This window comes from Ambystoma mexicanum, chromosome 9, assembly GCF_040938575.1.
Source record: "Ambystoma mexicanum isolate Mex_15411 chromosome 9, UKY_AmexF1_1, whole genome shotgun sequence".
NCBI lineage: Eukaryota > Metazoa > Chordata > Amphibia > Caudata > Ambystomatidae > Ambystoma > Ambystoma mexicanum.
The window spans coordinates 986,180,167-986,207,018 of NC_090931.1; the positions used below are offsets into that span (position 1 = coordinate 986,180,167).

At 44.9% G+C, this 26,852-nt stretch overlaps 1 protein-coding gene across 2 annotated transcripts in view; it reads right to left on the bottom strand.

Moving 5' to 3' along the window:
* Positions 1 to 26,852, bottom strand: part of LOC138488866 (neurabin-2-like) — a 1,321,710-nt gene that overhangs the window by 100,008 nt on the left and 1,194,850 nt on the right. For both annotated transcript variants that reach the window (XM_069616225.1, XM_069616224.1), the window contains one exon: positions 2,183 to 2,371. In XM_069616225.1, the coding sequence (XP_069472326.1) occupies positions 2,183 to 2,371 (189 nt within the window). The remainder of the gene's footprint in view (positions 1 to 2,182; positions 2,372 to 26,852) is intronic.

Genomic DNA, 26,852 nt, shown 5'->3' on the forward strand with positions numbered 1-26,852 from the left:
TAGCTAAGAAAACTGTCTCAAAGAAAACTAGTTAACTTGTCAGGATGTCAAAATAAAGACTGTTACTGTTGTGTCCCTAAAAGACCTACTTCTGTCCACAACACCAACAACCAAATTAACTGTGCAAGGACGATCTCTTCCAAAAGTAAAGTGCTCATGATAATTATGGCCAACAGAAAAGTTCCCAATATCTTGGGTGATCAAAAATGATGAGAAAAAAAGCTCCACAATGTATCACTCCAACGACTAGGGGTTTGCTTCTTTTCCGCTGGATTCCTCCTTGTTTTACTTTCCTTTCTTTAGGTTCCAGACCCGGCATCATCTTAGGTAAATGTCACTGTGCTCTCATATTTTCACATGGGTGCGAGTCCCAGATTCTTAGGTCTTTATCATACCAGCTTGGTGTACTTCCTTGCCACGACTGGGTTTTCTTCTGATCAGTCCACTTTATTTGCAGGGTTCTGGACCCTCTTATTCTCACTCTCATGTGGGTGCGCGTGCCAGACTCGCGGTGTGCGATTGCAATAGCTTGGTTTAATCTTCTAAGCATATGCTCCCGTCAGCACTCTGCTTCGAGAATAGGAGCTCCTCCTCCATCGACTGCTTTCTTGTTCCTGTCTACCTCTGTGCTCGGTGTCCCTTGCTGCGGCTCCCTGCACGCCGGCTCTGTGATTCCCTGACTTCCTCGCTGAAGATTGCTCTCTTCTTGGTTCCCCCAGTGAGGGAGTCCCCAGCTTCACTCAGTTCCTCGCACACTGCTGGCACTCGAGGACCCCAAACCCTCTCTGAGAGGCACAATGGTCCACAGCCCCTTCTGCTTCAGCAGAGCACTGCTGCTCCTTGCTCCTCCAGGGAGTGCTTGACAACACTTCCTGGTTTCCCTCCTCTATTTCTACTACTGCTGATCCAATAGGAAGTCAGTAAGCACTAGGCTGTTCAATGTGGTTCTCATAGGTTATTTTCATTCTTCTGCACTTCTCCCTCATCACAGTAGTACTGATCTTATGGTTCCCCTGTAAGTCAAAAGGGTTCTTCTTCATCACTTTACTGGGAGAGGGATCTTCACTTCGGTAACTCCTATTCTTCCTCCTTCCAGTAGTTTCTAGGGGAACGGTAGGTTGAGAACTCATGAGCCTATTAGGGAAGGAGTTGTTCTTGCGGTTGTAAGAAGCGGGTCTAGGATCAGGTGATTGGCGGGATACTGCATTCTCTGGGGAGGGTCGTCACTAATCCCATAAGAGCTTCCTCACCCATACGATCCTCCCCCGGTGAACCACCACCATAGGGATAATTGTACTGTGGACGCAGCGCCCTGGCCCCAAGGGAAAGGTCTTGCGCTAGGGGAGAAGGGACGACATCCTCAAATTCATCACTGTGCTTACCTAAACCTTTCACCACTCACACCATCATAAGTCCAAACTTTGCTGCTCATCCACACTACCCAGACAGAGATTTGCTAGACATTAGTGTTTGTCTCTGTTCATCAAAATAGGCTTGCCTCTCAATCTGTCCACAGGGCAGATTCTGAAAATCCATTTTAACAGGAGGAAATATGCTAATTTCTAAGGGAAACAATATCATCCTAATTTAGGGAGCCCTTATTGAGAACATTCTTAGTGCTTTTTGGAGGGAAACGATTTGTAACTTTCAGAGCTCTAGTGATCCTTGGACATGCTATTAGGTAGTGATCATGTGGTAAGCCAGAGTTTCTCTCTTTTGTCAAGAGGGTGGCATGAGGCCACCAACACAATTTTTACGATGCACTTTCTCTCAACTGTACAGCTGTGCATATACCACTTTATGAGGCTTCACTTTGAAGATATGGCAGCTCCTAGTAAAGGTAAAATTCTTCCTTCACAATCGGAAGGTTACCTGGAGCTCATGCTCTCCAAAATCCCTACTTCTAAATCTGTGTATTTCCAGCTCTGATGTGATTAATGTGGTTGTTGGCTTAGATATTAAATCATTGCTGAACCAGTGATGTAATCCAGCAGGAACCCTTTACATGGACATTTAGCACAACTATGTTACTACATACAAAGGTCTTGGACAGGCAAAACAAGTAGGATAATCAAGTTATTAGAGTTCTGGTACTAATTAAGGAAAATGGATGACGAGAAAACCCAAACTGCTAAATGTTGACTTTTAATAGTTATTTTAGCTCCAGTGAAAAGGTACGCACCTTCAGTTTATCACTGTCCAGCAGCATCAACTGTTGTCCATCAATATTCTTTGTTGTAAACTCAGTAATATATTGCTCCAGGTTCATTCCTATTAACCAGTGGCATACCTGCTGGGCTGTCCAATCCGAAATCGGACGGTTATGCCACTGATTCTGCTTCCCTGTGGTTGCTAGTTCATCCTCCAGTGCCTAAGAGAAATGAGGATATGAAGTTGAAAAATGCAATTTTATAACGTGCATAAATGGTATTGAATATTGTAACAAGTAAATAAATATGCCAGGCTAGAGATACTGACGGCACCCACAATCCAGTAACGACAACAAGTTAACTTCAACATGTTTTTAATGACCAGAGAGAATGTTTTAAAAATTCAATGACAATTGCAATGCTGTAGCATTAAGTTCCAATGCTTAGGCAAGTCATCAACATCTAGTAACCTTTACAGAACGCTTGCTGCATCACCAAGATCAAATCAGGATGCTAGAATAGAATTTCAGGTAATTCCAAGAAATATATTTTTTTATTTTATTTGTAAAGCGCACTAGCAGCCCAGAGGCATCGAGGTGCTAGTCCAGGGAAATGTCTTAGTTACATGGTACAAGGATTGCTACTGGTTACAATAAGCATAGCAGTTAAGTGCAGACAGAACAAAACTTTCTTTTAGTTACATAAGTTATTTATAGATACAGTGAGCGGAACAATGAGCACCCGGTCATAGAGGGTGATCCAATTGTTGTTGCCCAGAATGTCATCTTCCTACAGATGAGCATTCTCGTCCTTGCCGCGCTGCCCCACCCTATTTTTCCCTCCTGCTGTCTCCAGTACTGCTATTTCTTCATGACAGCTCCTTGAGTTCAGCTCTTGGGTGTTTACCAGCATGCCACAAGCTGCTCCCTTTTTGGGCCAACGCACCTCCGCTCCTTCTCCCGTAGTGCACCAGCGAACACAACAGATGAGCGTCCCTCCCTCCTTTGTACACAATTCCGCATCTCCATGGCAATAGGGCCTGCGCACCAGCTCCCCGGACATGGATCCTTTTTTCAGCAACTACTTGGAAGAACGGATGCCAGTAGCCTTAATGATAGGGGAGGAATTCATGGCCATCAGGCGCTGAAAGCCTACCTAAAATGGACATAGCTTTGCTTGGGACCATCAAATCAGGATGTCCAGGGAACTAATGGCCATGGATTCCACCGAAATGGGCACTAGACGCTAAATTAACATGGATTCTATGCAAAGCCTCCTCTCAGCCAATAAGAATTTGAAGAATGCACCTCTGGTATAGAACGCATTCCAAACATTATGAATTAAGCAGCACCCTGAGAAGCAGCACAGAAACAAGTATCTGCAGCTGCGTAAAGCCAAAGGGGAGAATGTGCAGCTCAAGACCCCAAAGTAACAAACAGCAATGAAAAACAAAACATGTCAAGTTTATTGTTGCTAGTTTGATGTTCATGAAATCAACATTATGACTTGTATGTGCCCATTTCTTCCCTCCACAATTAAAAAATATGCCCTGTGGTATTGTGCTATTTTCAATGAGTATATTGTTTATCCATTGGCAGATGCTAGACTGCCTCACTTTTCCACTTGCTCCAGCACCACCCTCCTAGCGGTTACATCAGGCAGCCCAAATGCCTGGCTCCTGTATTATTTTACATCAGCATCTGGTAGTGGAGGAGTTTGGTGGGAATTCAACTGGAAGCATCAGAGGTGTTCAGAACCGTTTGTAGGTACTGACAACAGTAGAGCCAGCTATGCAAACCATTTGCAGGCTAGTACCTGGCTGTTGGTTTTAGTTGGAGCCATGCAGTCCAGCAATCAGCATTCTTGCTTTGCCAACCAATTATATAAGTAGCCATTGAAAATAGTCACGTGGCATGTTTTTGTTAAGTTATCAGCAATGTTTCAATAGCCTTATGGACCCCCTCTTGCATGGATGTAAAAGTGGTTAATTTCCATTTTCCCCTCATTATGTTGAGTCGGCAAATTACAGATGGCATTTTGTACACGAGTGTGCCCTTCCAGTCCGAATAAGATGAATTGTGATTGGACAGGTGTGGGAATATGCCAGGACATCCCAAAAATACCAATTACTTGAACACATGTATCCTTCATCAAACTCTCAGACCCAGTAAATCAGCAAAAGCATGCGTTGTAAATCGTACATTGCAGCACGTCAGCTCATATTGTAATTTGACTGTGCCATTTCTGTTTACATGACCAATAGTCCATAGTTCAGTGTGTGTTGATACAGACATGAATTGTTTCATGTCAATACAAGATGAGGGAGTGGCACTGGTCTACAATTAAAATAATTAGCCTCAAGGAATATTTTGCGCATTATTAAAAAACGTGGGACAATTTCTTAATGGGTACTGTAGGAAGGGGTGGAACGAACACAAGGAGAATGTCTAGTGCTTGAGTGCGCAAGTCATTAATATGGCATAGAAGGATATTTGAGCAGAATTTCCAAAAGAAGTGAGAGCAAAATCAAAGAAGCCAAATAAATTGTATTACAAGCTGTGGGAACTGGAAGGAAAAACCAAGGGTCGGCAATGTTAACTGATGGATGATGATGGGATTCAGCATCCCCCTGTACCACAGTTTAAGTACATTTTTGACAGGGTACTTATGAGATCAAAAAAAGAATTGTGATATATATATATATATATATATATATATGATACATTATTCACCGTAATCGTATTTCTGATGCTTGTATCTGCTTAAATTCACATGCTGTGCATAGGCCGACATCTAGTGGAAGCTGCAGAGTATTACAGTTGTTGTTTTCAAAACTTGAAAAGGGACGTCGACAGGGCGTGCCAGTAATACTATCCCTAATGTGACGTCCACTGTACCTCACATGTCGAGGTCCCTCAGATTGTTATTTTCCTGACATGAGGTAGCATGAGGTATAGCGTGAGTACAGTTGTATCCAAGCTGATACGTATCAGACAAGCTCATAAGCATCCATGCGCCTTCTCTCTAAGGGGAGGAAGGGTGGGTTGCATGTGAATCTAAGCAGATACAAGCATCAGAAATACGATTAAGGTGAGTAATGTATCCCTTCTGAGGCTTGTGGAATCTGCTTAGATCCATGCTGTGCATTGATTAGTGAGCAGTGGAAGGAGGTGGTGGGATGTGAGAAGGTTCATGAGCGAATAAATGTCTTATAACTGCTTGTCCCACTTGTATATCTGTCTTCGAATGAGTGTCAATGCAGTAGTGCTAAGTGAAAGTATGAATTGAGCTCCAAGTAGCTGCTTTGCAAATACTGTCAAGGGGACATTTCCAATGAAAGCCAGAGTGGCTCCAGTACCTCTTGTGGAGTGGGCCCTTGGTGTAAAAGGCAGTGTTTTATCCGATAGGGAATAGCACAGTTGGATACATCTGACTATCCACATAGAGATGAGATGCGGTCACCTTCTCTGCCTGGCGCTATGGAGACAAACAGTTGATCTGTTTTTCTTAGCAGTCTGGTCTTGTCTATGTAGTAGAGGACCGCTCTCCTCACATCTAGTGTGTGGAGGTTTACCTCAGCAGAGCTTTTGGGCTCCTGGAAGAAAGCCAGTAGATCAATAGACTGGTTTACATGAATTTGGAGATGAATTTAGGTGAGAACCTAGGGGGAGTACGTAAAACCAGTTTGTCCTTATGTATAGTAAAGCAAAGATCCTGCACTGACAATGCTTGAATTTCACTAACCCTTCTTATGGAAGTAATAGCTACTAAGAAGGCCGTTTTAAAAAGTCAGGTGTTTGAGACTAGACTTGTGCATAGGCTTGAATGGGGGTCCCATGAGCTTAGCAAGTACCACATTGAGGTCCCAACCTGGCGGTGGGTTAGAAATTGGAGGGGGGAGTCTCTTTACCCCTTCCATAAATGCCTTGATGACTGGTACCTTCCACCATGAGACTTTATTATGTGAAGTGGTGTAGGATGACAAGGCCGCCAGGTGGACTTTTAAGGAGTTGAACACTAACACTGCATCTAGCAAGTGGAGCATATAGGTTAGAATGTTAGAAGGAGTACAATCTATGGGGTTGATCTGCATAGTCTGGCACCAAATTACAAATCTTCTCCATTTGTCAAAATAACAGTGCCTAGTGTTTGGTTTTCTTGATTCTTTCAAGATATCCATGCATCTTTGTAGTAGATTGAGATGCCCAAACTCTGACTTCAGGAGCCATGCTGCCAAGTTCATTGAGTGTGGTTGTGGGTGCACCGTTAGTCCCTTGTGCTGGGTGAGTAGGTTGTACTGGCACAGGAGCTTGATGGGATCGCACATCGCCAGTTTGCGCAGATGTGGATACCACAGTTGTCTTGCCCACATAGGAGCAACTAGGATAAGCGTCATTGGTTCCTTGTTTAACTTGTTTGGGGAAAAGCGTAAGCAAATTTCCCTGACCAGCTCATCCATAGGACGTTCCCCTTGGAGCCTGGCTGGGGGAACCTGGATGCGAAGTCTGGGCATTGACGATTTTTGCTTGTGACGAATAAGTCTATAGTTGGGAAACCCCATTGAGAGAAGAGGTGTTCTACGACTCCTTCGTGTAGACGCCACTCGTGTTCCTCTGATAGGGGGATCTCTGCTCAATGAGTCTGCTAGAGCGTCGAGTTCCCCTGGAACATGTTGTGATGACAGGGACATCTTCTGTTTGAGTGCCCATTTCCAGATTTTTTTGTGAAAGTCTGGACAGATTTGGAGAACGTGTACCCCTGTTTGTCGACATAAAACATTGCTGTAGTACTGTCTGTTAGGATCTGCACCGACAGGTTTGTTAAATGGGGTTCGAATGCCTGAAGGGCTTTGAATACTGCCAGAAGCTCCAGCACACTGATGTGGTTCTGAGCTGCAGTGTGAGACCACAGACCCTGAGCTGTGTGGTGAAGGTAGTGAGCCCCCCCCACCCTGCCAGTGAGGCATCCGTTGTGACCACTGCCTGTACCTCTGGCTCGTAGAAATGTTTCCCTTTCGTTAGGTTTTCTCTCGTCCACCAGCATTGATTTTGTACAAATGTTGGCGAAACGACCACTAGATCGTCCCACTGATCTCTTGCCTGAGACCACTGTTTCGCCAACCACTCCTGTATGGGAGGCAGGTGCGCGTGAGGAACGAGGTAAATGCAAGATGCCATCATGCCTATTAAACGAATTGCTTTACGCACCCTTATCTGGCGGCCGGCCTGATAATGTGGTATTTTTGCAGTAACAAATTATTTACTCTTTCCTCTGAAGGAAAGACCAATCCTTCCTCTGTGTTTAAGTCAGCTCCTAGGAGCTGTTTTGAAGTGCTTGGCACTAGGCTTGATTTTTTCTCATTGATGGAGAAGCTCAATTGAAAGAGGAGGTTGATTGTTGTCTGGATGTTTTGTCTGCAAATCAGTGGTGATTCCCCTGTTATGAGCCAGTCATCCAGGTAAGGGTACACCGGGATTGCTCCCCTGCGCAGGCGCGCTGCCACTACCACCAGTACCTTTGTGAATACCCTTGGCGCTGAGGCTATTCCAAAGGGCAGAACTTTGAATTGGTAGTGCATGTTCGCTATCTTGAAACGCAAGAATCTTCTGTGCGCTGGGAACATTGAAATATGAAAATAGGCATCTTTCATTTTTCTATTGAAATATAGTTTATTAGTTTCATAACATAAGATAACAAAAACTTGCATCAGTGGTAATAGGTCAAGCATATCAAAAGGTAAAGTCCCCAACTCCCCTCCACCCATTCCTCCCCTCCCCTTCCAAGACCACGGTTAGTTCTATGTTCATCATGAGTCCATGCCCGGGCCTGGGTCGCCTTCCTTGATTATCTCACCCTCCTGCGACTCAGGGTGGAGCAGGGGTACTGTTAAGGCCACCCAACAGTGTAGCTCCTCGCTAGAATCAAGTCTCTGCACTTGGATCGCCGTCTCCCATGCTGCGGTTTCGCCTGTGATCCACTTCGCAAGATCTCCCCACCATAGGGGAATAAGCGGGCCTCTGGGGCTTTTCCACCCCATGGCTATACGCCTTTTGGCCGTTATATATATATAAGGTCTCTGAGCTTATTGAGGGGTTTGTTCTCCCTGCTGCGCCTATACCCGCCCAGGATACATGCCGAGGGTTCGTCCACTTCAATGTCAATGTCTGCCCCAGCCACTCTTTCCTTCACTTGAGTCCAGAATTCTCTTGATCACTGGGCATCCCCAGAACATGTGGGTCATACCAACCTTGGGCTCATTGCATTTGGGACATGCTTGGGTGCCCGCACCGGTAAATCTTGAAATAGCTTCCGGGGTGAGGTACGCTCTGTTCATGACATACAGTTGGATGAGCTGTAAGCAGGCATTTCGGGAGATTTTTTTGTGGTAGTGGGTTATATCGCTCCAGGCTTTGTCTTCAAAAACCAGGTTCAATTCGGTCTCCCATTTATCCCGCATTTGAGGTCATCTTTGGTGGAGCCCCATAGTAGGGCCTCGTAGATACGTGAGGTTTCGTGGCCCCCCCCCCCTCAGCAGGGTTCAGTATCGTTTCGATACATTCGTTTTCATCAGTCTGGTCGATAGCGACAGGCCATCTGCTGATCAAGGCCTGTATGACCGCTCTGTGCAACAGAAATTGCCCGGACGGGAGGCCCGTGGCATCGCAGAGGTCCGGGAAGGCCAAAACCTCCTGTTCTTGGATTAGGTCCCCCAGTGTGGCCACCCCGAAGGGCTCCCATTGTGTACGGGTCTCAAGTTGCCCCCAGGAATGATTGGACATGAGTGCTGCAATGGGGATCTGTGGAGAGTACGGATCCTCGGACCCGACCAGTTTGCAGGCCCTTTTCCAGAGTCAGATCCCCAGCTTAACGAGGTAAGGGCAATGTTCGAGGGCACTCTTACTGGTCCACAGCAAATCCCTAAGTAATAGCTTGGGGAGGGCCGGCTGGAGGAGGCGAGTGTCTGTTGTGCTTTCGTCGGCCATCCACTGCACAATGTGTCTTAACTGGCTAGCCAGGAAATAGAGTTTGAAATTGGGGATCTTCAGCCCACCCCTCTCGTATGGTCTCTGGAGAGTCTCCAATGCCACCCTGTGCCTGCCTCCCTGCCAGAGGAAGCCCCTACAGAGTTTGTTGAGTTCTTTAAAGAACACGGGGGGGATGTAGAAGGGAATGTTAGTGAAGTTATGCAATACGCGGGGCAGGGCGACCATTTTAAGGAGGCCCGCCCTACCGGCCACTGAAAGCGGGAGCCACCCCCAAAACTCCATGGATTTTAAGAGAGAGTCTTTGGCCCTTACAGTGTTAAGAATATGTTCCGTGCCGGGGTTTCGATGTATAGTTATCCCCAAATATTTAAACAATGTCGCCTGCCATTCGAGATCTAGGGGAGGGAGAGATCCGTAATATTCACTGTGTAGTGCAGCTAGGGGGTAGAGGCAAGATTTACTCCTATTAATCTGGATCCCGGTGTGCTTGTGAAAGCTGTCCAGGGTTTCAAGAATGTAGGGTAGGAGGTGTTCAGGGTCCTGTAAATACAAGAGGGTGTCATCCGCGTACATAGAGACGAGGTGAGTCGTCCCATCTATATTAATGCCCCCATCTCCATATTCCTGTCTCAGGTAGGCTGCTACAGGCTCAGCGGCAATGATGTACAACATGGGGCAAAGGGGGCAACCCTGACGGGTGCCTCTGTGTAGGGACCATTTTGGGGAAAAGGTTCTATTGGTTCGCACCCTTGCAGTGGGGTTGGCATAAACCAGCTGGGTCCATTTCAGAAATACGGGGCCTATTCCCATCTTTGCCATGGTAGCGTATAGCCATTCCCACCTCACGGAATCAAAAGCTTTGGCGGCATCCAATGACGCCACCGCAAGTTTCTGTGGTCTTCCCTCGGTACTATAAATGATGTAATGTAACCTACGCAGGTTCTCAGTGATGGATCGTCCGGGGACATATCCGGTTTGGTCTTGGTGAATCAACAGTGGGATCACTCTGCGTAGTCTGTTAGCGAGCAGTGCTGTGAGGATCTTGCAGTCTACGTTTAGCATAGAGAGGGGCCTGTATGAGGCACAATCTGCCCCGTCCTTCCCAGGTTTGAGTAGGGGTATTATCACGGCCTCGCTCAGGGAATCCGGGAGGGCGCCACGCTCGAAGGCCTCATTATAGACCTGAGCTAATATAGGGGCGAGGGTTTCCTCATAGGTTTTATAGAACTCCCCGGGGAGGCCATCCGAGCCTGGGGTTTTCCCAGCTGGTAGCGATCTCTCAGCTCCGGCACTGGTCACTCGGCGTATGACGCTGTTAATTGTCCCCAGCCGTCTGAAAAACGGTTCAAACGATTGCGGATGGGATCCAGCGACGAATGGTGCAAGTTGCAATGTTTAAAAGTTAGCAGAAATACATGAAAAACAGCTTATGATGGCACATCAGCGCTGAGCTCACAGGAGACACGTCCGCTCTACATGGCAGTTAACCACGCCCCAAAAATAGGCATCTTTCATATCTAGTGTTGCCATGTAATCACCTTTTTTTAGTAGCGGGATTACCTCTTGTAGCGTAGTCATGCAGAACTTTTGTGGCTTGACATACTTGTTTGCAGGGCGTAAATCTAATAACAGGGCGCATTGTTAGATCTTTCTTTGGCACAAGGAAGCAAGTTGAATAAATACCCTTGTTTACCTGGTTGGCTGGGACCACTTCTATGGAGTCCTTTAATAGAAGCGTAGTTATTTCTTCTAGAAGGATCCGCTGATGTTATTCTGAGTGGATTTTCTGTCATGGGGGGTGGTCGTGAGGACGTTGAAGCAGTTCTATACAGCAGCGCCCTGCTACCGTGGACAGCACCCATCTGTCGGAGGTGATACCCTCCCATGGGTGCGTGAAGTTGGAAATGCGTCCTACTGGAGCTTCATGGGAGGGTACCTGGAGCAGAATGTCACTTGCTCTGAGGTGGGGTGGGGATCCAGTGTATTGGGATGGGAAGAGCGAGGCATTTCTAAAATTGAGCTGCCCAGAGCAGAGCCTCTGCCCAGACCTCTGCGTTGTCCTCTGGGATAGCCTTGGAAGGCTTGTCCTTGATTATTCCCATACGAGGAACCTTGGCCTTGATTGTAGCCGGATCCTCTTTGTGAATTTTGGCCCTGAAAACTGCTAAAATTATCATTACCCCTTTGACCAGTAGGCTTGTTTGTGAGCTGACCTTTTTAGAGTGTCATACTCATCCTTTGCGGTCTTAAGTGAGTCTTCCACTGGCTTACCGACAAGCACGTTCCGTTCCACTGGTATGTTTAGTAGAGTGGCTTGTGTTTCTTGCCTAAAGCCTGACTGGCGAAGCCATGCATGCCTCTTTATAATAGGCCATTTGCAATAACACTGCCGGCATTGTCCGTGCATCGAAATTTGATTTAAGGATACAGCCTTTCCGTCTGCTTCCACCTGAGCTAGTTGTGATTTGAGTGGCTCCGGGGTGGACGAAAGTAACAGAAATTTCTTCCCATTTATGGAAAATATAACTAGCCAAAAGGGTTGTGTTGTTGGCTATCCTGGTTTGATAGGCCGCAGAGGAAGCAACCATTCTACTCATGGCATAGATCTTTTTGCTTTCCTTATCTGGTGGCGCCTCGGAGGAAGCAAAGGGTGTACCTGCTCTTTTTCTAGTTGTGGTAATAACCAATGAGTCTGGTTTTAATTGGCCTCATATATAAATGGTCTGATGGTGCAGGCCTGAATAATTTTTCCACACGCGCGTTAACGGCCTGTGTGAGTTTGGGTGCTCCTAAGGATGGCTGTATCCTGCGCTGGACTGGTTTTAGTAGCGGGATAAACTGGCCTACTGTCTTTTTGTCCCCCAGTATTTGTTCTGCAAAGTCTCTATCCTCCTGTACCTCCTGTGTGTCAATTTGGAATTGTTCCGCCGCTCTGGTTAAGACTTCATTGAGGGGTTGATTATGGACAGGGGAATCGAGCACTGGAGTGTCCTGATTAAGAGGGGAATCTTATGGAGTGCATGTCAGCCTCCTGGTCTGCCTCTGGGCCCTCGTCATCCCCATAATAAGGTTCATCTGTATCCTCTTCATTAAGTTGTGGGTCAGATGCCTGCACAAAGGAAAGATCTTCTTGGTCTTCTTGTTCTAATTCACAATCATATAAATCTATAACCGTACCTTGTAAGGGCACATTAGAGCGAGACCTCTTAGAAGGGGATTGAGTGGGCAAGGCAGAGGCTTGAGAGCCGGAAGGGGTTGAGGTGGGAGGAGTGGAAACTCAAAGTAATCTGGGGCTTTTTCGTAAAAATTGGCCATGAAGGTCATTCTTCGCATTACCCTATCAATATCTTGTGAAAACCATTCCTTTTAACTTGGGATCACAATAGAATGAGGGGAAATACCTAAAGTCCTCATCAGTGAGAGGTATCATTTTAGGTCTAGAGTCCTTAGGTTTTTCTAAGGCCTTGGATAATATTCCCTTCTGTGGTGTCTTTTGCCTAGGAGGGCTATTGTCCCTAAGAGGGATTTTTGAGGACTGATTTTCCCCACCCCGGGGCCCAGGAGTGTTTTACAGACTTCTTGGGGCCTGTCGGTTTATCCGACGTTGAGCGTTGAAACTCGGGTGTGGGAGCCAAGACTTCGTCCGCAGACGATCGGCATTCGGAAGGAGTTTTTCGAGCGACACCCTTGCCATCTTTCGACGGTTGAACCCTGTTGTGTGGCGATCTTGATCGAGATTGCCCAGAGGACCGGGACTCGGACCTTTCTGGGGGTGTTGAACATTGTTGAGTGTTCGATTCCTTTGTCAAATCTAGACTGGGGCTTAGGTGCTTGGTGGTGTGTGCTTTTGTAGCACTGCCGCCGCCGAGTGTGATCACCACAACATGGCCGCCGGCCTGTCCTATGGGGTCGGGGGTCTGCGCTTGAGTAGCTAAAGCTACTCGGTTGCCCTTGCCGTCCAAAGGTATGGCATCGCTGCCATCGTTAAAGGTTCCCTCTACCTCCATGACCTCGAGTTGCCTGGCGTAGTGGGCCCAGCGTTTCGTGGAGCGGTCCTTTAACATCTTAGGCTTGAAGAGCCTGCACGCTCGACAAGACATTTTGACGTGGTCTCTTGGGAGACACAAATTACAAACTAAGTGTTTGTCCACCCTGGGGAATTTTCGGTTACATTTAGGGCAAAATTTAAATGGTGTACTTTTCATAATTATGGGTTATGGAAATGGCAGCTGGGCGAACAAAGTGTAGGAAAGGGAGAATATGCATTCTAAAATGCCCCCGCCCCCTCTCTCCCTACTGTCTGAGCCGAGGGCCGGAGCGGCCTTCCAAGGCCGAACGGACCATCGCAGTGGTCTCCGACAGGCAGTTTTATTTCTTCACCGGTGTTGTGTTTTGGCAGTCAATGAAAGGATAGAAAGAAATACTATCATAATTGTGAAGAGTTAATGGCTTATCGCCGAAAGGAACTCTGCTATACGCGTCCATCTATTCTAGCATGGCGGAAAAAACTATCTGAGGGACCTCGACGCGCGAGGGATCATGGGTACAGTGGATATCACTCTAGGGATAGTATTAGTGGCACGCCCTGTCGACGTCCCTTTTTGAGTATCGAAAACATCAACTGTATACTCCGCAGCTTCCACTAGATGTCGGCCTATGCACAGCATGTGATCCAAGCAGATTCCACAAGCCTCAAATATATATAAACACACAAAAGGCAGGTCTTTTTAGAATAGTCCATATGTGTTTCAGATTATAAATGGTGTAGTACAATTATAGGTTGACGCGCTGCACATGGTTTATGTTGCAGAAAAGCGATCCAGTGTATTGGGATGGGAAGAGCGAGGCATTTCTAAAATTGAGCTGCAGTCTGTTGAGGAACTACAGCTGTTGAGTGTGAGCAGTAAAGTAAGTAAGGAATGTTTGACCAGTGTACATCCTGAGGCATTCATTTAAAGCATTGGCTTGCATAAGAGGTTTTCCCATTGCATGCATAAAAGCGGGACAATTTGTGACACCAGTGGGAGCATTTTGATACTGCCACACGCAATTTGGGCTGCTGTGTTATAGATGCTGATGCAAGCGATATTTGATGGTATGCAAGAAATGCATTACTTTCAGTGCGATACATTAGTCACTACAGGAGGCACATGCTAGCAAGATGCATAAAGAGTTATGGATATTGAAAGGCAGAGGTGAAACATTGTGATTGAAGAAACAATAACCTAGGAAACACGATCAGTGCTGGGGTATAATGCCATGTAGGGAGTAAGTGGATATTACAGTAACGGTGGAAACAACTAAAAGGGCTGAGTTGCCGTAATTTCTAGAAGCATTAAAATACTAGTCTAAATGTGTGCATCATTTTGTGAACAAAACTAGGCGCATACATGCTCTTCTCTAAAAGTAGACATGGAAGGGTGGTTGGTGGAATGCATGCCAGGGACGCATTTACTGAAATGAAGGTTGCAGTTTATCATACCGACTTTATATGTACTTGATATAAAAAACAAAATACAATTAACTTTACATGCCAGTGTCCAAGGATTGTTGGCAGTCCTCACACAAATGAAGGGAAAGTTGAGTGTTCTCATAGCATCCGCGGTTCTAATAAGCTCAAATGAGTATGGTTCATCCCAAACCAACTAAGACTTCACTGCTTCTTCAAGAACTGTCCCATAGACGACAGCAGAACATTTCATTACCTTGGCTTCCTTGTCAGACTACTTGGAGAACGTCAACACCCAGGATCACAGCACTCAACCACTTCACCTAACTGAGGCCACAAATAGTCATGCACCTCTCAAACTTCGACTCAACAAATCTAAAACCCCCATGCCTTGGTAGACACAGGACTTCCTCGACAGCAAATGTGCCATCCACAAACCAGAACCATCATAGAGGCAACCAGCAAGAACAGAGAAATCTTCAAAGCTGTGAAGCACTGCATCAACCGCCAACCAAATCATGCAACACTGCAATTCACAGACAAACTCAACACAATGAACATCTTCACAGAGAAGGAGGACAAGATAAGGCAACTTATTAACAAATCCAAAAACACTACAGACATCCCGCAACATACCAGAATGGACCGAATTCAGGCAATTGCACCAAAAGACCTGACCAGCACTATCACATACCTCAAAACCCACCGCCTCTAAACACTACCTCCTCCCCCACCGCACTGTAAAGGTCATGACAGGAGAAGCACTCGCACCACTCAACATCATCAATGTAGATTTACCTTCTTATACAATTCTGTAGTTTTTTTGTGTTTAAATAATTTATTAAGTACATTGGCATACAAGGCAAGTATGAAGCATACATAGATCGATTCTGTACATATATCTTATAATAAAAACAAATCATGGAATACCAATTGATAGAGTAATAGAGGCCTAACATGCCGAACCAAGCAGGATAAATCTCAATGCATAAATGGAACAGGTATGCAGTATTTCAATGTAAACTAATAAATGTGTATTCTATCTATTACAAAGATTGATAACAGACAAGACAGGACATACAGGACAAACAAATGGAAGGGAGGGAAAGGAATATAATTAACTTGCCATTACAAATTAAGCGCTAGGTGCTGTATGTTCTAAGTACTCAGTAAACGACCTCCATTTCAGTTCAAATTTGCTTAGTAAGAGTGGGGATGAATCATTACATTTCTCCAATCTATGAATATTACAAATAGAGTTCCACCATATTTTACAGTGCAGTTGTTTAAGGTTTTTCCAATTCGAGGTGACAGTTTGGATAGCTATTACAATGAAGAGATCAAACAAAAAAACCTTTATTCTTACAAATGGGCGGCATAATGGCTACCCTTCCTAGGTATTACGTAGTTTCTAATAAGTGTGAAAGGTATCTAAGGCATTTTAGCAGAGATGCATTTGCATTTTATTCTGCAAGCCACAAATCCACGTGAATTAGTCTGTTAGCCATGGTTGCACAAGCAGGGTTTACTGAAATGGGAAATGTGTAATCTATTTTAGAATGTTTACAGTTAAATTTGGTTAATGGCCGTTTTATCTACAGTACCGTTTATGTGCTCAATGCATGGTTTAGTTCCATCTAGGTTACAAGTTAATATGGCAAATATTTAAAAAGGTATGGTCATGGAATGTTCTGAGAAAGAAGCTGGGAGAATGTAGGAATTCATGCCCACATCTGGCGGTGTACAGGGCTGGTAATGGCCCGCTAGCCCGAGCCGAGGCAGCCCTGAGGGAAGCAAGGTCCTGGGCGATGGCCATTACCAGCCCTATACACTCCTGACAAGGGGACAATAGCTATTTGCACCCCAGGGCACCATCTTGGGAGCAGATAGTTGTATTCTTTTTTTTTTTAACGGGTGACAGGCTCTACGTGTTTTGCGCCAATCTAATCTCATGAAAATGGCTGCTACTATGGTGGCATAGACAGGAAGGGGCGCAGAGCCAGGAATCCCAGCAGGTATGTGGGGTGGGGCGGTTGGTCGATGGCACACGGGTTGGGGTTCTGTAGAGCAGGCGGGGGCCAAGGTACCAAGATGCCTTGGAAAAACACAGGCAGTACACTCAGTTCTCCACTGCGTTTCCAGCCACCTGAGTGGCTGTACACCCTTCCCTGTGAATGTAGAGTGCCTGTAAAAATAAATAGCAGTTGGTGGTCCATGGCCTGGCATAGAAGTCTCATGCTTCCGGGTTTTCATTTTCCTTCGTTGACAACCCCAACTCCTCCTGTAACAAGGTCCTTGCCTGCTAAGGCTCAATGTCGGCGGTGCTCTTTGCATCACAATGCTCCCTTTCAACAGCACCATCTAAAATCACCTCAGAGCTTGATCTGGGGCCAGCCAAGGGAAGTGCCCAACATCAGACCCAGGAGGGAATTGCACAGGTCGCATGCCCTGGCGATGTGTTTTTTACAGTAGTCCAAGCCATTTCAGCCTGCTAAATACCACATTTGAATGAAAGGCGCTTCACAGAACCCCTGACAGCTTTTTGGGTTTAAATGAAATGTGTATGTGTCATATATGAACATTCAAAATACCCCATTTGTGCTGCAGGAGTTGTATAGTACGCATGGGTAGCGCTTTAGATTTAAGTGAAATGCACAAATGCCATTTGATATGCAAGACCTAAAACACCAACATTTACAGCGGTATTAGCGCATTAGCATTTGTGAGTGCCAAGAAACACAACCATAGAAAGTATTTATTCACTCTAGGGGGTAAGAAGGGCAACAATTGTACCAATGCTTGCACAGAAGAGCAGTTAGAAGCAGATTGCATACTGAATGTTGAACCTGGTGGACGAGTACAAATACCTCTTTCCCTCCACAAACAGTACTGCGTTACTGTATAATATGCCAAGCTCAATTCTGGAACAATCCTGTTGTAAAGCACTCTGCTGCTCTTGAGCTAGGTTTGTGCCATAAACAATAACAAATAAAATATAAAGTATTAGATATTGGGGCAGATTGTCTTTGGAATTGTGAAATTACCATTGTACCATGTTAAAGGCCTATTTGTGCATTCAAAATGGAATTATCAGACATTCATTTAAGAATGTTTTCGGCTCAGAAGTACCAAGAACAGAATACGTTTAAACAATGTGAGCAAACTATCCAAAACAAGATAAGCATAGCATGACAGATCCACGACTGAGCTGCACAATTTGCATTACAAATCTTATTAGATAAAATGCAGACCTCTAAAGGGCAGCAAGTTAGAATTAGAGTATGCTATAATAGGTAATGTCAAGTTTTTTAAATCAAGCATTATGCAACTTGCTTTAATGTTTAAAAAACATGATGGACATCATACACAACCAGACCAGCAAAACACCTATATTTAGATAACATTAGAACAAAGAATATACAAGACAAAGGAGATTCTGATGGAACACACGGCTCAAGATGACACAATCTTGTGACACCCGGTGAGATGCAACAGGTTGTGCAGGGCAAGCGGATTAAGAAGCCGGCCAGCAGACGGGGGTCCATGTTGACTTCAAGCCAGTCCAAATATTAGGTATGCCAGCATAAAGCCATGCAACATGAATCAAGTGATATCTTTTTCTATGTGCAAAGAGACAATGGCCCGCTGTTTTTTATTGATTTTCCTGGAAATTGAATTAGGGGCATTTGATGTTGAGCTTGTGTCCAAGAAAGGACAGGACCCACCAAATTCAGAACATTAGATGCTTTGCTTGTGTAAACCGAGAACAAGTGCCAGCTTTGAAAATCTACAGAAGAGTTTCCATACTTTGTGTTGAAACCATTTGTCTTTAGCAGTGACTTTCAATGAAGAGTTATGCCAGATGTCATAAAAAGTAGCCCTTGTTGTCAAGGTATACATGTCAGAGCATAAACTATTCGGCACTATTAATCAGTTTATACAACTAGATTTGGAAATATATTTGATTTTAGAATCGACTATTTTTAGAGCCAACTTAAGCACAGAACATTACACCAACTGTTGATATGATTTTAGACCTGGATGCAACAAGCAGAAATGTTTGAAATTAACTGAAATAGAGTTACAAATGTGTATTTAAACACATTTGTAAATAAATACCAATGTAATATTCTTAAAGCTTTCAGAGGTACAGTGGCTGGCCCATGGAGTGCATTCTCTGCCTTGCAATTCTTCATTTGGACAGTTCAATTGTGTTGACTCAGTTAGTGACCAATGTTTTCAAAACCAATTGCAGGCTAGGTGTACTACACTTACTATGCCTAATTGTTAATCTGGACACAATAGAGTACAAATTAAGATTTGAGGTGCAGGAGCTAAAAACAGCTCCTGGGCGTCAGGCATCACCCAGTGGGTAGGAGCTACATCTGGGCAACCAGGAGTGAGTACATAGTGCACTCCAAATCTAACTTACACACGAGATGCACAATAACCATTTGCCAATTATGTATGATCCATTATATTTAAATGTATCCTACACGGGCTCTTCGTTATTTACATTCCACAACATCCAAAGATATTGTCGCAAATGCATATTTGTAAGGTACTAGTTGGCTTGGGAAGCTGGAAGTAGCTCCTGGTAACTTGGTTTTAAGTCACCCAGGCTTTCCTCTGGTAGAAGCAGGAGCTAAACAGCTCCCATAAATTTTGAACCCTGGAGTGCACAGTTTTTACTAAAGAAAGCTACACCAGACCTTATTCTGCATAGCTTGATTCATGCTTCCTTATCCCCATTCATAAATGCCTTGATAAAATACAGTTCTGAATGTTGTTGAAAGGTCCTTTGGTTTTAGGGGACCCAGAGTTTATGCCTTTTTCTTTTACAACCATTCCTTCTCGCCTTAGCATCACTTCGGTCAACCCTCCGGCTATTGCAGAGCTCAGGGTGCAGTGGGATTCAGGCAAGTCAGGCAACAGGTTTGATGAGAAGTAAAACATGCACTGCATGTTTGGTGCTGCCAAGTAAGAGGTAATTTGCTTTGGGCCAGTTGAGTGTCAACTTGCATGCCTAACCCTGTCTCAGCTCCCTTAAGTGTGCCATGGCTGTGCATCTGAGCCACACGGTACACCATACCTCATGCAAGGCACATTGCACTGGAAATGGGACAGATCCTCTGCCTTCTGAATAAGCCCACACTCAGTCCTAACAACAGGGCCAACTGCTACCCCATCAAGCATATACCCTTATTCTGCAAAGAGACCATGAAGACCGTTGGCATCCAGCTCCATGTAAAGATAATGCAGCACAATGTCATCCAGGCCGACCAATCTAGATTCCGACAACAATGCAGCATAGAGATCTCCACCATCCAGGAAATCAAAATCCAACTGCACATCTTAGAAAAAGAGGCCACCTGCTTACTCAACTACTGTGGCACACTCACTACCATTGACCATATTGCCCATCTCAACATCCTCTCCACCCACATGGGCTTCGATAGAAGAGTTCTCCAGTGGTTCACCTCTTACACGTTTGCAGAATGACTGTAAAAGATCCCAGTACCACCCAGCATAACCTGCAGAGTTCCACAAAACTACATCAAGCCTTACTTTCATCCTCAATGTCTGCACAGAACTGTCATGGGGGAAATTAAAAATACTGACATCAGGATAAATCAATATGCACCAGAAGTTGGCGTTACCTAAAGATCAAATGCATTGACTCAAGAACTGTGTGCTTCATCTAAGCCTGAATGTCAGTGCCTACCTGAAGCTCAAACTGACCAACCAAATTAATTTGCCTAAGAAATCCCAAACAAACTGCTTAAGTCCCAGAAATGGCTTAGGGTAATGGTTACAGAGATGTTAACACAACCCTCTGGTGAGGGATGTGCAATTATGTAACCTAATGGCAGAACAGTGTGCCTCCTCAAAAAAGGAAAGACCAAACTCTCCAATGGTACCTGTAGCAGAAAAATCAGGCTTAACTTCAGGAAGCACGAAGGGTCGCAGGGAGGTTCAATTAATCCCAATTGACACCACAAAGAATACACCAGGCTGAACAAATATGCACTATTTCTACAGTCATAAATAAAATATTTATGATCGGAAAATACTACTCTGGTTACATGAGAACACATAGCAGAAAACAGTAAATGGCCAGCTATGGACCAATTCACTCTTTACCCTAAAATGTAAGTCCCATACCTGGTGGCATACGCAATACATATAGGCTTCTAGAGGGAAGTTAAACAATATACACCTAGGAAATTTTACACACAGTAACAATTACCAGTTAGGATCGGTATTCCCTCAAAAAAACGAATGACAAAATAATGAGGCTGAAAACGCAGTTTCTTTAATCAAATTATTCGCAAAAAAAGATGGGGTTTGGGCAAGAGAACATTACGGGAGGGGGACTGTGGGTGGAGGGTGTGGGGGTTCTCCCCCACATTTAAAATTAAAAAACAAGTGCAAAAAAAATAAAACAAAGGCATTTTGGAAATTCGACTAAACAAATAATTCAGTGTTTTTTTGCCCTCTTTTTAAATTCTGTATTTTTACATACAAACCTCAGTATCCAAGGGTACCACAGAGAACTTCGTTCAGGTTTCCCACTATATTCTAAATATCTAAATTAAGTATTACACATAATAGATGTACACATAACAGTTGTGGCACTTAGATGTAATGAACAGGGTAACCCAATGTTCAACACTGCCAGGAGGGCTACCACATTTAGTAATACAGTCCGTGCGCAAATTACACACCAGGAGGGAAAGAATAGCACCATAATGAAACAATACATATCCTATGCAGGAGTGTAAAACGTAGATTTAGATTTTAAAAATACCCAACAAATCGGTGAAAATGTCTACAAATCCAGGGCTTCGTGGAGAACTCCAGGGATCCAAAGGGGCCCTAGAAAAAATGCCACAATGAGTTAAGTGCTTTCTAGAGTAACATATAGGAGTTCAAAGGGGAAGAAAGTGCACCATAGGAAACAGGACCAAGTCTATAGATTGGCTTGCTGTAAGGGGGAAAGGCATCTCAAGTTCCATTTCCTTCCCAAAGGTACACAGAATAAGGCAGCCGACACCAGGAGAAGCGCTACAGTTTAGGGTTTAAACCCCAGTAGCCCCAGGAGCAAAGAAGAAGAGCAGGATTCAGCCCCCACCACCATGTTAACCAAAGTGCAAATGTGGTAGATGGGTTCCTGCGGAACCTGAGTGCCACAGACCATGGGGACCCGGGAGGGTGGGTATCTTGAACAACCTGCCAACCTAGGGCCCAGAGGTGAGTACCTAAAGCGTTGGCTCCTTAAAACACCATGCCAGAAAACCAGAACAACTCAGTAAGTAAAGGCTTTGTTTGAAAGGCCAAGCAAAGGATTCAGTCACTCGGTGGTTTTCACCCTTAGCCAATAACGATACGCATGTGCCAAATGAAGAGCAATCATTCTTCACCATCCAGAAGTTAAATCAACGACAGAGATGACTCCCGGAGGGAGGGTGGAGGAACGTGTACATGGCAAACCCCAGCACGCCTCAGCAGGCAAACGTGGATGTAAAATCAGCCTCTGTACAAGACAATGGTGATTACCCCAGATGGCATAAACAAGCCAACCTTGTGAGGTGTTTCAGTGCCAACACCTTTCCATGTGGAACCAGCTTCCAAAATAAAGTTGACAGAGCCTGGTGGGACACAGCAGTAAAATGTCCCGGAAAACGGCCTCAGGATGGAAGGCCTGACCCCTGCAGATGGGGAGGCCCAGTAGCAGGAGAATGAAAACTCTGGAAGGACAGCCAGCATCCAAATTCACAAAACCGGGATATGCCCAGTTCATTGCATTCAGCCAGTACGGCCAAAAGAGGAACTCAAACTTGAGGGAAATCCTTAAGCAGATAAGGAGAATCGCCCACCTTCCAGAAATCCAGCATCACTGATCTCAGGAACAGGCCACTGATGGGTCCAACGAAGGCTCCAGCAGCTTCCACAGCCAAACAGTCGGCACTTAAGGAGGTGCGCTTAACGTTGCCAAAGAATTTGAAAATCCATCCGGTTTTCTATTTGTCTCTGCTTAAACCTGCAGCTCCAGGGGTCACTACCAAGAGGCCACCATCATGAGGGATAGAGGGTTCCCCTATATGTCCCTTCACTCATAGGGGTTAGCTTCTGGCAACTCACCAATCTCTTTAGGGGATTTAAAGCAAAGGATTTGGTGGCCTGCCAATCAGCCTGGCCACAAAAACCACCAAACACCCAGGCCCACCGCCACAGGAAGTGTTGTGGCCTGCCCATGGTCTAAACTAGTCCAAACCGCTATGCAAGCTGACAACTTGGCTCACAAAAAGCCCACATGGGCAGAACGCACCTTTAAAGGCTGCCTACTGGTTTACCTGAACAAAGGAACACCTACAACAAAAAGGCATAGAGTAAGACTTAGGTGCCTGACCAGCACCTGTGGAACTGGGTACTTTATTGGTGACTCAATATAATATACCAAAGTAAGGCAGGGGACGGGGAAGGGATGTAGTAGTGTTAACTTTAGCAGAACTCCCTTGGACACCAAAATAAATTAGAAGCCCCAAAATATAGAGAGGGAAAAGGCAAATGGAGCAGGGGTTGTGTAAAATTAGACTGCAAACCCCACAAAAATGGAAGTTTGCCCCAACTGACATAAGGCTCAACTGATTCACGCATCAATTTTGACCCAGTACAAAATCCATTTTCTTCACCATTGGCTGACTTTTCATTCAAAACCCAAAGAAAAACCCAAACTGCATGATACTAGCCTGTGCACCTTCTCAGTCAATCCCTTCATCCTCGACAAGAGTTTCAGAACAGTCATTCAAACCCTGGTCACCAAATGGTGCAAACACCCTACTCACAGGAGACCGACATGCCACAAGCTGCACTGGCTACCACTTCAAGCATGCATACGTTTCTAGACAGCCTACAGCACCTACAAAGTAGTCACAACCAAAGCACCACACTACCTAGCAGAAACACTAATAATCTCTGTACGCCAATGAACAAACAGACATCACCACCCTTCTGGAAACAAAGAACTGCAAGAGAAAACCGGCATTTTACCTCTTCAAACACCGTCTTTGGGACAAGTCACCAATGCAGACTGGCCCTTTCATCCTAAACTTCAAGGAGGAACTGAATATCCTACTCGTCAAAGAACATAATCGTGGACCGTTCCACTCAACGCCTACTGAACTCCTACTTCTCCCCCTATAGAGCTCATCCGCCTCCTCTGTTACCCCACACCACATCTACAAGCCCCAGGTTAAGCCTCCCCATGTACAGCTCTCAGCTGATTGCCAGGTAGGTATACACTTTTAAAATCCCATACATGCAAACCAAGCATACATATGTTGTCTTTGAAAAAGCAGCATTAGATGTGCAGTGAAGATAGAGCATTTAAAGATTTAATTGTGGGGAGGTTGGTGATTGTGATAAAACACACCACAAACAACATCCATTTCCTCAATACCAAAGTTTTATATGTATCAGCCCAAATTTTTATTTATTTATTGGCCATTTGTAATGCGCACTATACTGCAGATTGTGTTTTAAGGCGCATCAAGGCAGTGGGAGGGGAGGAGGATCAAGGTAAAAACAATAACAAAACATTCTTAAAAGTGTCTTGAAAACCTTCAGAACGTGGAGGAAGGAGGAAGGGGAGAGGACATGCAGGAAGGGGACGGAGCGAGAAAGCAAACAAGACGCTCCGACTAGGTTGAAAGTGGAGGAGGGGAATAAAGAAGATGAACAATTACAAAAACAAGTAATAAGTGCAGGGATAAATCGGTGAACTGCATGAGGAAAACCCAGAATGCAATTGGTGACAAGCAGTTAGGCGTAATTGCAACCTGGAAAAGCCACACCTCATGGACTGAGGGCTACATCAGGCATACAGCCATGCAATTTGTGGTAGGAGATAAGAGTCAGATAGGAGGTGGAGGTTATAGTGAGGGAGCCCCAACAGGCTGAGGAGGGAGGTCAGCATGCTGCAATGATACTTAGTCAAATGAAAGATCCTAAAACACAACCAAGTCAATGTCCAATGAAGGAACCAGGATGACGCAGGTAATGTCAGATGATGATTCTGAATGCAAAGAAAGGGACTGTAGAAAGGATCCAGAGATGTGGGCAAAGCAAAAACCGAGGGAGCACACGTGATACCTGCGGGTGCAACAAGGAGCAGAGCAAGAGCACCGAGGAGGGGAGAGAGCAGATCAGGACAGGCTGGCAGCAATCCAGAGGGGATGGGGAGGCAAGGTTAAGAAGGAAGACGAGGAAGAGGGTAAAGCAGGCTGCGAGGGGGGGCTAAAGAGCAACGGCCCAGTGAAAGAAAGACATGGCTCATAGGAGGCATTAGCTGCTGAATGCTAGATCTAATGGAGTATATTAAAACAATTGAATATTAAGAAGGTGGGCAGGACATAGTAGCAGACTGTTTGTCAAGGTCACTAATACAGATCAATGAATCACTGGATGACCACACCAAGGCAAGACAAATTGCCATGGGGAAGCCTATTGTAGAAAAAGAAGTACGGATAAAAAGATTTCAAAGAGGACAAGACAAATCTCTTTTGGAAGGGCTGTTAGCTAAGAATTGATGCAGTCACACTGTGTGAGACTACACAACACACATCTGCTTGGTATTAGGTAACCTGCCTTTTGGTTTAGGTCTGTACAAGTTGGTAGTGTGGCTGAGCAGCCAGGCCTATCTCAAGAGAGGTAAATGTGAGCTGTACAAATGAAATCCGTAAATACAAGTAGCCAAGTAACACTTACACTCAAGGTTTCTGTTATAAATATTTATTTAATTAACATCAATTTTTAAATAAGCGTTCTTTAAAAAGGCAATTAATGTAATAATGTAAGACATGCATTACTTAGCGTAATAGCATTTCTGATGATTGTATCTGCTTAGATTCACATGCTGTGCATAGCGTCCGACATCCAGTGGTAACCACAGAGCATTGCATCTTGTCTTTCGAGGATCGAAAGGGGACGTCGGCATAGGCATGTCTAACACTATCCCTAGCGTGACATGTAGTGTACCCAAAATCCATCACGTGCCGAGGTCACTCCGATTGTATTTTTTCTGCCATGAGGGAGCCCAAGGACTATTGTGAGTGAATACATAAAAGAGAAAGTAGTAAGACGTCTATGTTCCTTCCACCCGAGTAGAGAGGAAGGGTGGGCGCATGTGAATCTAAACAGATACAATCATCAGAAATGCTATTACGGTGATTAATGCATGTTTTCTGATGCTTGTTAATCTGCTTAGAATCACATGCTGTGCATAGACTAGCGAGCAGTACCCGGAGTTGGAGGTGGATTGTGAGAAGGAACAGTAGTGAAAAGATGTCTTAGTACTGCTTTTCTCACCTGAAAATCAGACCTAGAATGAGTGTCTAGGCAATAGTGTTTTGTAAAGGTGTGTACAGAACTCGAGGTTGCCGCTTTGCAAATGGACTCTAGGGGAACATTTGCAATGAATGCCATGGAAGCCCCAGTGCCTAGAGTAGAATGTGCTCTATGCTTGAAGGGCAGTTCTCTCTTAGCAAGAGTGTAACAATTTCATGCATTTGACTATCCACCTTGAGATTGCTGACTTAGAGACAGGATCCCCTTCACTGCCAGCCGCCACTGAAACAAAACATTAGTTTGTCTTTTTCAGTGGTTTAGTTCTTTCCAGGTAAAACATGACTGCCCTGCACACATCTAACGTGTGTAGGCTTCTTTCGGCCATGTTAGAGGGGTTCTGGAAGAAAGTGGGCAATTCTATTGACTGGTTCATGTGGAACTTGGAAATAGAATGTAGGCGCAAATCGAGGGTGAGTACACAGAACCACCTTACCTCTGAACAGTAACAAAGGGGTCTAGTACTGAAAAAACCTGTAGTTCACCGACCCTTCTTATAGTAGTGATAGCCACTAGGAAGGCCATCTTATAGGTAAAATCTTTAAGACTTGCCCTGTGCATAGGCTCAAAAGTGCACCCATGAGTCTAGTCAAAACCACATTAAAGTCCCATCAGGGAGCTGGGTTTGAAACGGGGGGATGAATCCTCTTAACCCCTTCCATGAATTCCAAATGATAACTGGTATGTTCCACCACAACACCTTTTGTTGTGACGTAGCGTAGGCTGAGAGAGCAGCCAAGTGCACCTTCAGGGAATTAAAAACCCAGCCTGAATCTAGTGAGTGAGTCGAGTATAATACAATGCGAGTAGGAGAGCAGTCAATGGGATTGACGCCCTTGGCATTACACCAGATAAAGTGTT